Source organism: Lissotriton helveticus, chromosome 6, assembly GCF_964261635.1.
Source record: "Lissotriton helveticus chromosome 6, aLisHel1.1, whole genome shotgun sequence".
Classification (NCBI taxonomy): Eukaryota; Metazoa; Chordata; class Amphibia; order Caudata; family Salamandridae; genus Lissotriton; species Lissotriton helveticus.
In genome coordinates, this window is record NC_136067.1 from 1,684,432,179 (window position 1) to 1,684,450,242 (window position 18,064).

General features: G+C 44.4%; 1 protein-coding gene across 6 annotated transcripts in view; it reads left to right on the forward strand.

Moving 5' to 3' along the window:
• The window catches only part of SLX4IP (SLX4 interacting protein), a 627,226-nt gene that overhangs the window by 330,009 nt on the left and 279,153 nt on the right, over positions 1-18,064 (forward strand). For all 6 annotated transcript variants that reach the window (XM_078649535.1, XM_078649538.1, XM_078649534.1 and 3 more), the window contains one exon: positions 5,906-6,029. In XM_078649535.1, the coding sequence (XP_078505661.1) occupies positions 5,906-6,029 (124 nt within the window). The remainder of the gene's footprint in view (positions 1-5,905; positions 6,030-18,064) is intronic.

The window sequence follows — 18,064 nt, forward strand, 5'->3', positions numbered from 1 at the left end:
TTCTGCAAATTAAATAGCGAATTCGCAGTCAAATAGCGAATTAGCAAACAAATTTCTATCCACATGCATCAGCAATCACAAATAGCCAAAACACCATATTTCGCAAAATACGAGTCGCAAATTAAGGAGAAGCTAAACCAGGTGGTAACCATGAAGTCAAAGGGGCAAAAAATAAAATGTTGGAAATTACAAACAGATGTTGGCTAAATCAAACACACTTAAGGAGACTTATTAGGATCATGAGGAAAGTCACAATGACAGGTCTATACATCATGGCAAGGCGGCTGAGGCTCCCGGCTGCATCCCAGAACAGATGCAGGATCCATGAACTCATCTTCCGTCTGCGGATTACACTACTGGGACAGACTGAAGATGAGATCTACTCCAAATACAGGCTCAATGGGGCAATGATCCTGAAGCTCATCAGAGACCTTGAGCCCCTGATACAGCACTCAACACGGAGGACAAATGCCGTGCCCACCCATGTCCAGGTCCTGTGCTGCCTGCACCTCCTAGCCTCCGGCAGCTTCCAGGGGATAGTCGCAGTTGCAGGGGTGTATCCCAGAGTACACTTTCACGCTACCTACAGAGTTTCCTGGACGCCATGCTGAGCCAGATCCATCACCACATCACCTTCCCAACAACCCAACAGGACTTAATGCAAACTAAACAGGACTTCTATCAAACCGCCCATTTCCCCCATGTAATTGGCTGCATTGACTGCACCCACATACACGTGTCCACCCACAGAGACCGAATACATGTACCGGAACCGCAAGTCATATCACTCCCTCAACATTCAGGTGGTCTGCAATGCGAAGAACATCATTACAGACATTGTGGCACAATACCCAGGGAGCACGCATGATTCATTTATCTTCCGGCACTGCGGCATACACACCCGCTTGGTCAGGGGTGAATTTGACGAGGGACATCTCCTAGGTAAGTACACATGCCCACATACAGTATGTTAATACCATGTTGCCGCGCATAACAGGCACTGACCCTCTGCTCCTCCCTTCAGGTGACAGCCCCTAGGCCCTCCGTGAATACCTCCTCACCCCATACCTCAACCCAGCAACACCACAGGAACGGAGGTACAATAGTGCCCATATACACACCTGAAATGTGATTGAGCGAATATTTGGCATGTTAAAGAGTAGATTCCGCATCCTCCACAAGACTGGCGGGACCCTAAAAGACCGGCCCGAGATCTGCTGCCGCATCGTGGCCGTGTGCGCCATGCTGCACAATATTGCCACCAACGGAGGATACCTGTTGAGGTGTCTGGTAGTGAGTCGGAGGGGGACGGCCTGCCACCTGCACATGTGCATCATTCACACGTGGAGAGTCCTGCTGAAGGTCACAGGCGCCGCGCGCACATCACACAGAACTACTTCTAGTGCATCCATACCCCTCACACAACACTGCACTCATGCAAACCACATCAATGATTGGCATGAGGAAGATTTGTTGTCAAAATAAAGCTTTTGTTTATTTCACAAGGTCTCAATGTGCTTCCATCAGTATCAAATAAGGGTACGGCTTTTAAACATCCAAGGTCATGTAACCTGAGCTGGCGTGCATGGTTGCCTCACCACGGCACAGCCTGAAATGTAATGCAACTAGCGCCTCCTGCCGCACGCACCCTGTCGCCTCTCACCCTCCCCGTTAGGCTGGTTCTGTTGGGATGCAATGTTGGGCCGGGCACTGCGCCTCTTGTCTGTTTGCACCAGCACAGACAGGCTGCTGATGCTAGATGTACCTTCGCTGGCATCATCCCTCCCCCCCTTTGCATTGCTATGGTCTGCCACCTGTTAGTGCTCCACAGCTTTGGTGACCTGCTCCAAGGCCCTTGCTACATCAGCACAGCGTTGGACCATCTGGATTTACATGGCCAATAATCTTCGCGAGAGCTGGGAAGTGGCGTTCCCGATCAGGTGATTGGAACGGGTGTAGGCTGACCGCCGTGTGAGCAGCTGCCTGTGGCGTCTGCGGGTGACGTCCTGCTGCGCTACCATCAGTTGGTTGCTCTCCTTCACCGCCGCGGTCAGTTCCTGCACACTCTCTGTGAGGAGACTGATGTTGCGTGCTGTTTTGTATAGCTGCAGCTGCATTGCTGCCATGTGCTGCGCCTGTTTGCGGTGCACACACAGCATATGAGCCTCAATGCCCAGGCCCACATTGTGTGCGTGTTGCTCCATGGCTGCTGTGGTGGGCACGGAGCGCTGCTGCTTTGACCTGCTGTTGGCGTAGGCCTGCACACTTGCTGTGATTCGTGTGTGCCTCCTGGTGGGGTCTGCTCCACTGCCATATGTGCCGAGAGGTGATGTTGTGCTCCGCCTGTAGCTGTAGGGGTGGCCCTGGGTCTTGGTGCAGGTGCAGGCTGCCTCTCCCCCTCCGTCTCTTCAGGTGTGCTTCCGCGAAGTGAAGGATGTCGCAGTCGGACGTGTCAGTATCCGCAGCACCTGTGATGTGGATGAGTGCATGATTACTGATATGATTCAGGCACCTGGGATGTTGCATCATGCATGCAGGCTCGCTATTGGTTAATGTCTGCATTCCCTGGCTGGCTTTAGGGGTCTGGGTATCTTGCCTATTCTAGCTGTGTGTGGCTATCAAGGCACATTTACACACTACAGGTTCCACAATGCATTTGGGTGTTTGGGAGGAGCAGGGACTTGAATACTGTGGTCACAAATATAGATTGCACTGGGGGCATGGGCATTGTTAGGGTACGGAGTCGCAGTAGCATGCCTCTTACCTTGAGATTGGTGTGTGGCGCGGGAGGTGTTCAGTTGGGTAACGCCGACGCAGGCTTCAGGGTGTATGGTGTCCTCCACTAGGTCCTCCATGTGGGTGTTTTCAGGGACTGGGGAGTGTCCCCCTCCCGAACCCCTTGTCTTCCCCAGTCTCTCAGCTATTCGCTCCTTGGCACGGCCTCTGAGGTCGTACCACCTCTTTTTAAGTCATCGATGGTCCGATGGGTGACTCCCACCGCGTTCACCTTTGCCTTGATGCGCACCCAGATGCGCCTCTTGGTTGCCTCGGGCACCTTCCGGGACTGCTTCCCGAACAGTTGGTCGTGGTCCCTGCTCACTCCTTCAATCAGGTACTCAAGTTCTTTATCACTGAACTTGATTTTGCGCTGGCGGGGTTTTTCCCATGTTCCTGCAGCTTCCTGGGACATAGTGGTTTGATTTCCACACCTGTATGGGCACTGCAGGGTGTGGCTCTTGGAGCTCTGTGCTCTGCCTCCTCCTGTATCCAGCTCTGTGGTCCGAATGAAGCATGGAGCAGGCTACTTCCTGGTAGTGATGTCATCATTGTGCTCCAAATGCGACTTCACGTTTTTGCGATCTCGCAATGTGCGAGATCGCTATTTGCGAAATCGGTAATTGAGGATTCACAATTAGGGGGTTGGAAACAGCCGACTCTGCGATTTTGTAGGGATTTTTGCAGAGTCGCATTTGTTGATTGCGAGCGGGTGCGAATCGCAGATATTTTGCGATTTGGATGTGATATCCCATTCTGCGATTTCTAAATAGCGATTCGTTATCTTTCGCTATTTAGGATTCGCAACATGGATGCTTGATGCATCTATAGGTTAGACATGCCTTGAATTAGGAACTGGAATGGCATTTTTTTTTCTCCAGAGTTTTATATAGCGCGAACTTGACCCGAACCAAATCGGATATCAGAGCGCTTTACATAGCACCAGTTACGTTATATGAGGACACACATTCATTTTTGTTCGCCACGGGGAGATTAAGTGATTTGCCCAGAATCAAAGGATGTTTGGCGTCGTAACCGAGACTCAAACCCAGATCCCCAGGTCCGAGGTTGAGCGCCCTATCCGTTAGTCCAAGGCCCAGATCTCTGTACTGGGGTGAATGTATGACATTGTTCTGCATTCTGTCCATTAACTGTTATTTTTGCATTTGAATTACGATGAGCAGGCTACAAATTTACAATACCCTATTTATAAAAGAAAAACAAAGAGATTGTGGATATTATTAAGAATGTGTCCGTAGGCCGAGGGGTTGTCCAGACGGATTTTGTTTAGAGATATATACAAAAATTATTTTCTCATCTCTGTAAGCTATATAACTCTTCTAGGGATTCGGGAACATTTAAAGGTGGTCTGCTGCGTATTTTTGAAACTCCTAGGAACCTGGTGCAATGCAGTTCATATCGACTGATCACTGTCCTGAACACAGATTATAAAATCTTCATGGAAATTTTGGCAAACTGGTTGGTATCTGATTTGGGAAGTGTGGTAGGACTGGACCAAACCAGACCGAGTGAACAATCTTTATCCCGTTGGAATGTTGGGTGGTTACAACTGTGGATGTTTGGTGTGAGCGTACAGTAAGTGATATGTGCAAAGCAGGCATGTTTATGTGTAAATTGAATGTTTTTATTTGACTTGTGTCTATAATTGGTAATTTTTCTAATTTTCGCCATCGATTCAGTAAAACAAAACAATATCCCTTGTGCTAAAACTCCGCCTTTTCTTGATATTGCAAGGCTTCATAGATTTGAGGATCTTAATATTCACCATCTCCACCCTCTAATTAGCAATATTTGTGTTTCTATCTCCTTATTGCTGCTCAGTGATGTGCCCACCAATTGCTCCCGCGCAACACAGTACAACTCATATGCTGCTAACATCTTCAAATCCACCACAAGCAGTAATGCTCCTAATTGCCTGTTACAAAGACTCATTTGAAGAGCTTCTCAACTTTGACCTTGTACAGGCCACAATCATTCCTTCTAGCTCCCATAAACTCCCATATAATTGTCCTAGTACATACACAGCAGGACACTGGCCAGAGGTGTGAATCATCTTGGTGTGTCACTGTCTCTTCCATTCACTGTGTAGTATATCATTTAGATCAGTGGTTCTTAACCTGGTGTCCACAGCAACTACTCAGAAGGTCCACAACTGTTTACAAAAATGCAATAATATTAGCAGATTAGTAAACTATATATATATATATATATACATAAAAAAGATAAATGGAAACTGAAACTGGAACATTTTAAAATGTTCTTTATATACGAAGGAATATGAAATGGGATGCTACAAATTAAGTTGATTTGCAGGAGGAACTCAATTGCAGCAAAAAGTTGTATGGACAATTGGGGACCTTAATTAAAGCACTATTATGCACCAATAAAAAAGGAGCATACATTGTGAGTAAAAGAGACAGAGCAATATGCTCGACTTGTTAGTATCGCGTTGTCTCCCTTAAAACAAACATGTTGAAACTTTCCAACCTTGCTATTAAAATTTAGATATTTGTATAACTTTTGTGTATATAATAAACAAAATATTTAAAAATGTATGTATGTTTACTTGTTTCTGTAGCTTTGCATATTGTTTTGAGGTTCATATCATAGAAATTGCTTAGGTGGGGGGCCCGGGGTCCAGTAGGGTCATTTGATGTCCCCAAAAGTCAAAAGGTTAAGAGCTACTGACTCATCCCACATATTGCTGAGGAGTATTTTTTGTAGGATATGTCTTGTCTTCACCAAAACTCACTCGCCACTCACCAGTGACCGCATAGCATTTACTGATAACTATTAAATATATATGTTTGAAATATTTTGTGTCTTGTACAGTTAAGCCTGCCCCAGGGATCATTCCTTGCTGTTGCTTTGTGACCGTGACAGGTTCTCTGTATTACACATATTTCATAGTGCCATACGAAACTGTCATTGTGGATGTATCTAATTTCTGGATTTAAAGCTATACTGTAATTTGTTATTAGACGTTGCACATCAGTGAGTCTCGAATCTCAGAACACCTTAAAGTTAAATGTTTTCAGGATGCACATGCATCCTGAGGATATTTCTTACTAGTTGTGCCCTGAGTTAGCGTGTACATTGTGTGTTTCAGGAAGTCTGTCTGCTTCTCAAAGATCCTATTGATGCAAGAGTTAAACAGTTTGTGGAAGCTCGAAAATCTAATGGCCAACAGAAGAACAAGGAATTTACACAGAGCAATCCCCTGTTTCTAAAAGGTAAAAGGAGTATGCAATTTCTTAGTTGTAACTGAGACAGAGAGAAAACTACTTATATAGCATTGATTATTGTATTTATCGAAATATTTTGTAGCATTCGAAATCTTTAGTTCAATTTTATTTAATTTCAAGGGATGATGAAATGCTAACATTTTTACACAACTACATGTTTAAGAGACAATATATGTGCCAGTATAAACAGGCAGTGGCAAATCCAGCATGTCTAGCTCTAATTCCTTAAGTATGCAAAAAGTGTGTGTGCATGCCTTTGTGGTCTTATTACATTTAAACCTATTTGTTTTGCAAAAGCGTGTTTGTCCATGTATATGATACATTCTAATATACAAAATGTGAATCTTGACTAAAACATTAAAAAGAGTTCTGTAATGAACAGACAAGAACATAATATATGATGCGATCGGTTATTTTTGAGTAGTAAAATAGTCCCTCTTGCGTTGTAATGCAAGCATTGCATAGAAGAGGTAGTAACACACCAAACAGCCTATGGCAAGAGTTGAGAGTAATACTCCTCTAGGCAGACCCATGGGGCACACCCTCGCTGCTGACACCTATGTCAATGACGCCAGACCCGGAACCGATAATTGTATCAGAATCGAAAGCTCGACCGCTACCTTCTTCATCACGTTATGTTTCTACTTATGCTGCTGATCAAGAGTTTTATGATCAAGATGTTGAAGGAGATGTATTCTACAAGGAGGGCAATGTTTTTGAGGACCTGCAAGATGCCAGTGAGTTGGATACCGCCCCTGACATCGATGTAAGCTGGCCACGGAAAAATATACCTCCTTTGCAACAGTCATCAGGAGTTCTTGACCTCAACCTGCCAAAGCAGAAATTAAAGACAAACGTGTTGATGAAGGATCTTAACCAGGCAGCTACCACTGAGCAACCTCTGCTTCTTTTCAGTGAGGCCCATTTAGATGTAATTGCCCCTGGACGAAACCAGGCTCTTGTTCACAATCAAAAGACAACACAGGTCCACTCCCGAAGACAAAGACTTTCTGATACCAGAGCCCACTCTGGAGATCTTGATGGTACAGGCCTTGTGGTTCTAGGGATAGTATTTGCACACCTTGTGGGGCAGAGTGTTGGATGTATTGCCAACTGTCCCAGAGGATGTTAGACACACCCTACAATGTCTGATCCTTGACAGCCAAGATGCTGTAAAATATTTGCAGTCCGTTCTGGCCTGAACATAAACCACTGATCGGGTAGGGCAGTCACCACCAGCATGATACTTAGATGCTAATCCTGGATCCGCTCCACAGTTTCTACTCTAACTTCCACCACTCCCTCATGCTCATGCTGTTCAAAGGCTCAAACGTTTAGGGCAAAGGCTAATGTAGAAATGAATGTAAAGCAAAGCTACTGCTTGCTCACTGGGCCCAACCCGGCACTGGCATAAGGAAGCATGAGGGGCCCCCCTGCAAGGCACATGGAGGGGCCCCCTCCGGACTCAATCTGGAGCTCTCCTGCCAGAATACTGTGCTAAGGGGCCCTCCTGGAGTCCGGGGGCCCCTCCACGGGGCCTGTGTAACGCCACTGCAACTCTGCAGGTATCCACCAGCAACAGCTGGTGTCTCTCGACTTGCAGGACACATACTTCAACATTCCCATCCTGCAGTCCCACAGAATCTACATGTGGTTTTTGGTAAGCCAAGAGCCCTCTCAGTACTCCGTACTCCCTTTAGACGTGACTATTGCACGTCATTGTGCACAAAGGTGATGGGGTGGTCACAGCCCATCTGCGGAGGTTTGGTATAGCACCTTGATGACTGGCTACTGAAGAATGACTCGCCTCAAACAGTCGTAAACCACCTCCAGATGATGGCCTACCTGTTAAAATCATTGGGATTGTCTATCAATGTGCCAAAGTCACATCTGACTCCTTCACAGTTGCTCCCCTTCATCCGAGCAATCCTGATACTGTACCTTTTCGTGCTGTTCTTCCATCTCAACGAGTCCAGGACATTCCAGCTATGATCCTGATGTTTCATCCTTTGACTTGAGTATCAGTGAGAGCGTCTCTTTTGGATGTCCTGATTGTGGACCATGTCACGTGGCACAACGGGTTTTGCAGTGGGGTCTGGCGTCTCAGTGGGGTCAGCTCCAGGGCAGCTTATTAGACTCCATCCAGGTGTCGAAGGAGTTGAACGCTCAAAGATCTGTCTCCAGATTTCAGTAATTTTAGGTGTGATGGTTGATTACGTCTGCAGTTGCTGACTATAGATTCCTGGGAGATGAATAGTGTGGGTCCAGCATTCACAAGTCTTCTGGGAAGTTCCCTCAGTAAGATATATGTACAATGCCAAGAACTTTATCTTGATAATGGCATCCACCGTGAGCCTGAGGTGTGCTTTTAAAGCTGGTATCGTGTGGTTGTGATTGCAAAGATTCGGGCACATTCTGGCCTCAAAGTTTTGCAACACGTGAAGTCTAATGACACGAATTAGACTTTAATACAGTCTTCAGAAAAGAATATCATTGATTCAGCCAACAACTTGATTGACCTTTCAACCAAACATGCACAAAGGGATTTGACTAAATACCAACAAGACATGGACAAATGTAAAAAGGAAATAAAGGATCATACATCAGAATTTGTTTGCACAAAAAGCAGAATGTTTGTTTAGCGAGAAATTTAGTAGAAAAATTTGAACATGAGACCAGGTTCCCCATTCATCCTCTGAGTTTTTGACTTCTAACATGGAACAGAGGAAAACCTAATCACAAAAATCAATTTTTGAAGGAGAAATTCAAAGGATAAAAAAGGAGCAGTGAAACAGCCGCTATAAGGAATATGACTAGGCAAAGGAAAGGTCATACGAAAGCTCAAAATGGACAAGGGAGTGAGCATAGAAGTTTATCCAAGAAAAGGGGAAATTACTTGTGGTCAAACTTTCCATATACACAGTCTAGGGAAAATTAAAGCCCTAAAATAAGGACTCTTGCTTTATCCATCCTTAAACTAAAATTTGACAGAAACTAGAAGTGATGTTTAAATTATTCAGAAAATTGAAGAACATCCAGACAAGCCTCTGAACTATATTAGACCTACTGGACACCTTGCAACAGCTACTATTAAGTGTGATATGTTTGCGCTTTACAAATGCCAATTATTAATTTTGCACTGAAAAACTATCAGCTCATCTCATTGATGAAAGGAAAAATACAACACAACAAGCAAAAGAAATTATCATAGAACTATAAATCGCAAAGAACTATACAGAGGGCAGTGGCCTGATAAATAGATCAATTTTTACTCCTGCTTTTGCACCCAGCAGCACCTTAGATGCATGTTAAAAGCCAGCTATAAACATGCCAACAAAATACAAAACATTTCTACATTTCCAAAATATTTATAAACTGTGGTGAACGGCCATACGAGTGTCAAAATGTCAGTGACTATCCAAGCTCTGCGCTCCTGCTGCTTTTCTTCTGGACAATCCAACAGACTGAACAAGAACTGAAGCTGCAGGAAGAAGGTCATACGTTCTTTTGTCCCAGAAAGAAGCTTCAGTACCTAGTTTAATGAAATCTTCTATTTAAATATTCTCAAAGTACTACCCTATCCCCTGTATCTGTAAAGAGTGGAAGATAGCAGTGACTGGCCTCGCTAAAGATGAAGAAACATTGCCGGAAGGATGAAGTTAGCAGTGGGCTGTGGCATTGGAGGTGTGATGGTGAAAGTTGGTGCAATATAGTACTGCTCCAGCAGCCCCAGGAGAGCAGATTTGTATCATTTACAACCACGTACGTTTCTGTCGGTTCTAATTTTACACAGTCGGCCTGTTCTAAAAGTTCTTCTTGGCTCAAACAACTGATGATGGACAAGACATGGCCAAATATGGATCTGAACTGTCTTAGATACTACCAATTGCAGGAGGGCAGTTGGCACTAGCATTAGCATCTCCAACATGTGTGGATACACTCCTCTGTCACGTATATGCCTTTTGAGGGCTCAGACGTTTGTGGTGAAAAGGCAGATTCAGAGTTCAACCTTTAAGGAGAGTAGAGCCATGGCACGCTCCCAGAGTTTTTGACCCCTGCTAAACAGTCTCCGCACCCATTCAAAAAGTTCAGTGGTTATTCCAGAAGGTTGGTATATAGACAAAGACAGTCTGTACATTCTTCTGCAAAGGACATTTCAATTTTTTGCACGCAGAGAGATATATAATATTGTATTCTCTGCCACCCCTTTGAGGAGTCTCTTTCACTTGATTTATGCACAGAGAACGCAGATGTAAATAACCATGGTTAACTGCCTACAGGTGATATTTTCCCTGAATGGTTAGGGACCTTGACACTTGCTGAAATGAAAATTCAATCTTTGCCTTCAGATTGGACATGAGTGACAGTCCTGCCTGTAAGAAATATTGGCACAGTTCCTTGCTGTTTTAAGGCAGTTCGCTTAGGCTTTCCCTTGAAACTGTATTTGACACATCAACATTGGGCGTCTCTTTGCCTTTAGGAGTATCACCTGGTGTCTCCTGTTCTTAGTCTGTCCTTATGATGACCTCAATCTAAGTAGTTGTGTTAAGGGTTCGAAACGTTGACCATCGCATATGTGGACTTGTTTTAAATTTTGATTGTGGTTTTCGAGTGCCATTCACAACAACATACTGTCCCAATCAGTCACATGTATATATTTTTGTATATATCACAAGTGTACATGTTTTAATCACTTTATTCACTCTCACTGTGCCGTCACTTTGTAGGAGCATCTTGTCTGTTGAGAAATCTGAATGCTGTTTCATGTTATTATGAACTGTCTTTCATTATATGAATATAATTGACAAATAAACACACTTTTCGCATAAGTTAAATAACCAGCAGAAGAGTTTCTTCACGTCACTATTGCTGTGGAAGTCCAAGGCTGTATTTCCCCCATATGGACCAACTTTATGATAATAAGTGGTTGTGGGTCTGATAATAAGTGGAGTTGCCCAGAACAGCAGGGGCATCTGTCTTTGTGAGCGAGAAATAGCAAGTTTATTGGGACAATTGTCCATGAAACCTTCTAAAAACAAACATGCAGTTTAAAAACTATTTAAAAACGTGCAATTTAAAACCAAACTAGCCCAGTCCATTCATAAAATGTTTCTTAATAAAAAGCATAAAATGCACTATCCCTAGTACACACATCCATAAAGCGCATGTCAGACAATAATCCCATTGCTTTTACCCTAGAATATGTTTGATATTTTAAAAACAGGGGTCTCAAAAACTTAATATGGGAAGTTTTATGAAAGGCACAGTCCATGAGAACATGGCACAATGAACATTTCAGATTACAGCCACCGTTTCTGTCACTTACCATTCGATCATATACCACAAAACGTACAAAGTTCCCCAGGGGAAAATTAATAATAATAAAGTGTGTGCGTTCGGAGAGGGAGAGCAAGGGCAGGGAACAGGGTGTTCCCTTGTAGGAACTAGAAGACCTCACACACCCAGTAAGCTAGATGTCATGCTTCATCATTGGTCTCCTGCTCCTCGTCAGACTGGCGCTGAAATGTCCGACGGGCGCCAAATAGGCGCTCTTTGTTGGAGTTCTTTTGTTCCAGCCAATGGTTGAGTGCGTGTGAGGGGTCAAGTGGAGGTGTAGTCGTGAGGGAATAGTGATTTAAAAAAGGTGGGTCAGTTCACAAGGACCTTTATTCACGTGGCTGACTCCCTTGATTAAAAAGGTGTGAGGGGAGATAGGGACTGTAAGGGGCACAGCGAACTACCTCAACCCTCTAATAAGGTCGACATGTTTCTTGCCCAACTGGCAATTCTTCAGGACCTAAGGTGCTCAGTACTACACGGTGAAAAAAACAGGAAAGGTAATAAAAGATACAACCTCTCTGGGTCAGTATGGGGGCAGGCCAGAAGGTCCTGCTCTAGCGGGATGACCTAGAAGAGATGTGTAGAAGTAAGCCAGACATTGATAGTGGCGTAATCACATCAACAATTGGTCACCACAGCTCTCCAAAATACACACAAAAGAAATAGGAAACACAGTCACAGGGCATCTCTGAAGTATATGCCCATGATCACAACTATGCAATTTTAGCAGAATAAAAACACATAAATGGGATGAAGAAGTCATAAGGTATATAATGCAAGGGCTAATCCTTACCCAAGGAGTGTCCCTAATGGGCCCAGCAGTCTGTTCCCGTGGGGCGGCACAATAAGGTACGATGCCTGAAAAAGAGAGAGACACATGCGCACCGGGTGCCAGCTTGAAATTGGGAAGGGGGCAGGGAGGGAGACAAAGAAAGAAGGAAACATAACGTTGAGGAAGCCACTAAATTAGTGGTTAGTGCAACGATGTCTGGATACTGGGTGTCAAGGCATGCTCTTGATTAGTGCTCGCCCCTGCTTCCAGGGTCATCGCGAGCCAACCGAAACCCCCCTAAAAAAGGTCTCCTGATTGGTTGGCCTCTAGTGCAACTCATGAAGTGAAGATAGGCGGACAATCAGGGAATGCAAGGAGGCCCGCCCAACATCAAACACGGCAAAGACCATGTCGTTATCGCCCCATTAGGTTGACGAGGGGATGTAAGAAATGTTGCCAAACACCCTCGCACCCCCCTATGGCTCGTCCTACCCCACCCATGGGGAGTCACTTACACAGACAGCCAGCCGATCTCAGAGTGGGTATTGCGAGGGCATGTCGATTCCTCGAGTAGACCTTTGAAGAGCGTGGTTGAGTACCACCAATGAGATGCAAAGGAGCCTGCATACCACACCGACCTTGCACTCCACAAACAGACACACTGCTTACCTCTAGTCAGTGCAGCCAGGGCTCGAAAACCTACCCACACGCGTCGCGCTCCAAAGGTAGCGCGGAACAGCTGGTCCCGGTTTCTCGATGCAACCGGAGTTATAAGCTGCCCGTACTTCCGCATAGAGGACTCTGCCGGTGGGCGTGGTTCCCGGCACTCCTGTCTACGCATGCGTAGAAACAGTGTATGCGTGCCGTCGGAGGCTGCTAGTGTCAGAAGGGTAAATGCGGCAGCCATTTTGAGAGGGGGTGGTGAACAGGACCTAAGTATCTCTCTACTCTCGTGCACGAGGACACTGCGTCACATGAAGCTGTCATTATAGTTATTATGCCCCAGTGCCTCTGCAAGACGTATATATGGGTATTGAGGGGGTTATCTTGACACTGATTATCATAGTGTAGTGTGTAAACCTCACAAACAGGGTGCTGATCACGGATAAACAGACTGGATCAGCCTTAAACCCAACCAGGGATAGAGGACAGAATTTGGAAACTGATAGTTGTCTAACAATGAAGTGAGGTAAAACCTACGAAAGCAGTTGGGGATCACCTAGACAGAGATGCCCAAGGGACGGAGTCATTTAGGCCCAGTGTATCTAACTGGAGGCGGTGTACCCATCGCTGTTCAATCCTGAACAGAGCTTGTTGTGTAATTGATGGGTGAGTTTCGAGTACTAACCATTTGATGCTATCCGCCTGGTGGCCATGTTGGACATAGTGTTCATAAAGTCTTGTATGTGTTCTAGAGCACCGGATGTTGCTCTTATGCTCCGTGATCCTTATCTTAACCTGCCTCATAGTCATGCCGATGTAATTTTTTCCGCAAGGACAGATCAGCATGTAGATACATCTAGGGCTATTACAATTTGTGTGTTTATTCATGTGCCAGGTAAATGTATCTGACAGTTCGATTTCCTTGCATTGTACTGCCTGTGGACATACAACACAGCCCCCGCACTGATAGTGACCAACTACTGGTGGAAGCCTCCACAAGGTACTTTGGCCAGGGGTCATTTGTTTTTTAGGGCGTGTGGGAATCAGGGCATCTTTAAGGTTGGATGTGCGTTTGAAGGCAAAACGGGGACGTGGGATGTCTAAGCCCCCTGTGTTCAATAACCCCCAATGTCTGTTCACAGTCTTTTTCATAAATGCTGAATTTTTAGTGAAGCAAGTCACGCAAGTGATCAGGTTATCAGGTTCTTTGTGATGTGTCTCCAATAGGGCCTCTCTAGGGTTATTGAGGGGCCTATCTTCACTTCATGAGTTGCACTAGAGGCCAACCAATCAGGAGACCTTTTTTAGGGGGGTTTTGGTTGGCTCGCGATGACCCTGGAAGCAGGGGCGAGCACTAATCAAGAGCATGCCTTGACACCCAGTATCCAGACATCGTTGCACTAACCACTAATTTAGTGGCTTCCTCAACGTTATGTTTCCTTCTTTCTTTGTCTCCCTCCCTGCCCCCTTCCCAATTTCAAGCTGGCACCCGGTGCGCATGTGTCTCTCTCTTTTTCAGGCATCGTACCTTATTGTGCCGCCCCACGGGAACAGACTGCGGGGCCCATTAGGGACACTCCTTGGGTAAGGATTAGCCCTTGCATTATATACCTTATGACTTCTTCATCCCATTTATGTGTTTTTATTCTGCTAAAATTGCATAGTTGTGATCATGGGCATATACTTCAGAGATGCCCTGTGACTGTGTTTCCTATTTCTTTTGTGTGTATTTTGGAGAGCTGTGGTGACCAATTGTTGATGTGATTACGCCACTATCAATGTCTGGCTTACTTCTACACATCTCTTCTAGGTCATCCCGCTAGAGCAGGACCTTCTGGCCTGCCCCAGAGAGGTTGTATCTTTTATTTCCTTTCCTGTTTTTTTCACCGTGTAGTACTGAGCACCTTAGGTCCTGAAGAATTGCCAGTTTGGCAAGAAACATGTCGACCTTATTAGAGGGTTGAGGTAGTTCGCTGTGCCCCTTACAGTCCCTATCTCCCCTCCCACCTTTTTAATCAAGGGAGTCAGCCACGTGAATAAAGGTCCTTGTGAACTGACCCACCTTTTTTAAATCACTATTCCCTCACGACTACACCTCCACTTGACCCCTCACACGCACTCAACCATTGGCTGGAACAAAAGAACTCCAACAAAGAGCGCCTATTTGGCGCCCGTCGGACATTTCAGCGCCAGTCTGACGAGGAGCAGGAGACCAATGATGAAGCATGACATCTAGCTTACTGGGTGTGTGAGGTCTTCTAGTTCCTACAAGGGAACACCCTGTTCCCTGCCCTTGCTCTCCCTCTCTGAACGCACACACTTTATTATTATTAATTTTCCCCTGGGGAACTTTGTACCTTTTTTGGTATATGGTTGACTGGACATGTACACTGGACCCCTTTAAATATCGTCCACATGTGGTTCCCACTTTTGTATTGACTTACCATTCGATGCCACTCGGAACTTGAGAAGGTTGGTTTACACTCCAGTTTTATTAGCAATATTTCATTACGTAACCTAATTATGCTCAAAAAGAAAGGACTATTTTACAGGAACAACGTTCCATAACAAGGAAACGATTTGTAGAAAAGATTTTTATATAGAAATACAATGATACCTATATTTAGCTGTCCAACTGGAAATGATAGTTTAATGTAAGGAATTAAAAGAACAACATACAAGTGGGAACATGTTCCACATTTAAAAAGAGGAAGAACTCAGGCATTTGACAAAGCATGGCCAAAAAAAAACAATACATCAGTTAGGCCAACAGAAAATACATTACAACACCCTAGCACATAATAATGAGGGGTATAAGGTTGGGCCAGAGAGCGAGAAGTGGACGACGTTTCAAACCCTTTAGCACAGTACTGGAATCATCTTCAGGACAGACATGTAATGCATGGGGCAGATGCCTGTTAGAGTCTAAGAGAAGAAAAGAAGGGGGAGGAGAGGAGGGAATAAAATAGGAATATATTGTTAGAAGGAGGGAGATATGTGATTTATTGTTAGCAGTGAGTCTCTGAAACGTAAAGCTCAAGCTTTAGCAGTGTTACACAAATATTACCTTTTGCTCGGAATGCATTGAATGTGAAGCAAGCTTGAAAGATGGCAACCGTATTTACTGAACAGTTGCATATTCAGACTATTATAGACATGAGGAGTGAGTTGGCATGGACATGCAATTACAATTGGTATGATCGTTGCTAATTGTTTTTAAGTAGAAAAACCTATACATGCACAGTATTTGATATGAAGGGTGACATGGCAGGAAGTTTAAGTGGCGTTACTAGCATATAGTGGCTACATGTGAGATTTAATGGTAAATTCAATTATTTATTTACCAGGGGCCTGTATGAAGCAATAAGGAAGGACGTCATCTTGACCAAGTGATTGAAGTGTGAATTTTATGGAGGGCTTCTCGCCTCAAGCAGGCCATATCTAGTGCTCAACAAACTTTCTTAGCTGACTGCCTCAATGCTTGCTTACCTGGATAGGGAGTCAAAGCTTCTGTTGTACCCCATAGTTTCCCAATCTTTTACCCTGAACCGGATATGCCTGGCCCACTGCCTCTCACTGACATAGATCTCCTCCCGCCATAACTTAGAGATCTTCTAAACATCTTCATCCTTAGATAAGTTGTTAAAAAACCTCAAAGTGCTGGAGATGGCCAACAGCTGCCATGATGCAAGTTACAGTTCCCTTCATAAGCCCAGTACCATAGTTTCCAATGGGAGGCAGAGTAACCGCTTGAAAATTGTACCCTGCAATGGTTCCCAACCACAAGTACTATCAAGTGCAAGAACCTCAGCCCCATAAAGTATTAGAGGAAGTATTTTCTTCTTTTTATAAGATTTCAAAGGGGGGAGCAGGAGACAGGCCACCATACCTCTGATTAAACTTAACTGAGCATCCTGCTTGTAACACAGCCCTAGATTTAATGCTCCCCATATGTGATCCCGATTTAGGTTCTTTTAAAAGGTCCGCCCTAAATATTTATTAAGGTTCACCACTTCAACAGGAAGAAAGTTCAGAACCCATCTGAACTTAATGACTTTGTTTCCCAAAAAGGTTATCTTTGTTTTCTCTAGATTGATGTTCAGAGACTTTTTACTATACATTTCCAGAGACTCCAGTTTCCATTGTAATCCCTACTGGGCATAATCCAACTGAATCAAGTTGTCTGAATATATCAGGCAGGGTTTATGCATTCCCCCCTACTTTAGGAGAGAAAGGTTTTGATAGATTTAAAATTGCCTGTAGGTCTGCCAGAAATAAACTAAAGAGGGATGGGGCCAGAACACATCCCTAATGCAGGCCTTTCCGAATTGGGATCCATTTTAATAATCTCCCTGATTTGTCATGTTCCACCTGTGCCCAGTTATCAGTGTATAGAGCCTGAATCATACTAAGTAAATTGGGTGGAATCTTTCATCCCGGGAGTTTTCCCCACAGCAGGCCTCTATCCACTGTGTCAAAAGCTGTACGGAAATCGATAAAACAACAGCATAATCTCTGATCGATTACCTGTTATTTCTGAATAGCCCAAAGAGCAAAGCAATGATCTATAATGGAGTGGCCTTCACAAAACCAACCCTGCTCAATAGGGATGAGTTTATTTCCCTGTACCCATTCATCCAGTTGTGTCAATAGAATTTAAGAGAACACCCTCTCTGAAATATCCAGAAGGCCAATTACTCTATAATGGAATGGTTGTGTGCCATTCCCCTTCTTTACTATGGGTTTCACAACGTTGTGCTTATCCAGCCAAATAAGCAAGAGTAGACCATAGCCTAGCACTTACTGTTAATCTTAATTAATGCAGCTGGAATATTGTCTGGAGCTGCAGCTCTAGTTAGCATAATACGGTCAATTACTAACCTTATCTGTTTCACAGAAAACCAGCTAGGCTCGGCACCCTTCAAGGGGCTCACCTGCATAATGGGTGACATTGGCGGGGAATAATAGTTCAATCTGGGGTGCACTCATGTTTTTTCTCCAATAAAAACTTTTTAACACTATTAACCAATGGTGCTACCCTGCTACATGTGCTGTCAACACATGTCAGTCATGTTCATCAATAATATATTAAGCCAGTCGACTCGAATGCAGTGTGCACTGTTCACATACATAAACTTATCATTCTTATTATTCACAATACTCTAATCATTCTTTTCACATCACTTTTTAATCTTTGTTTTTGGTCTTTGGTTTTTATGAATTTCCGTTACTTTCAATACATAATGTA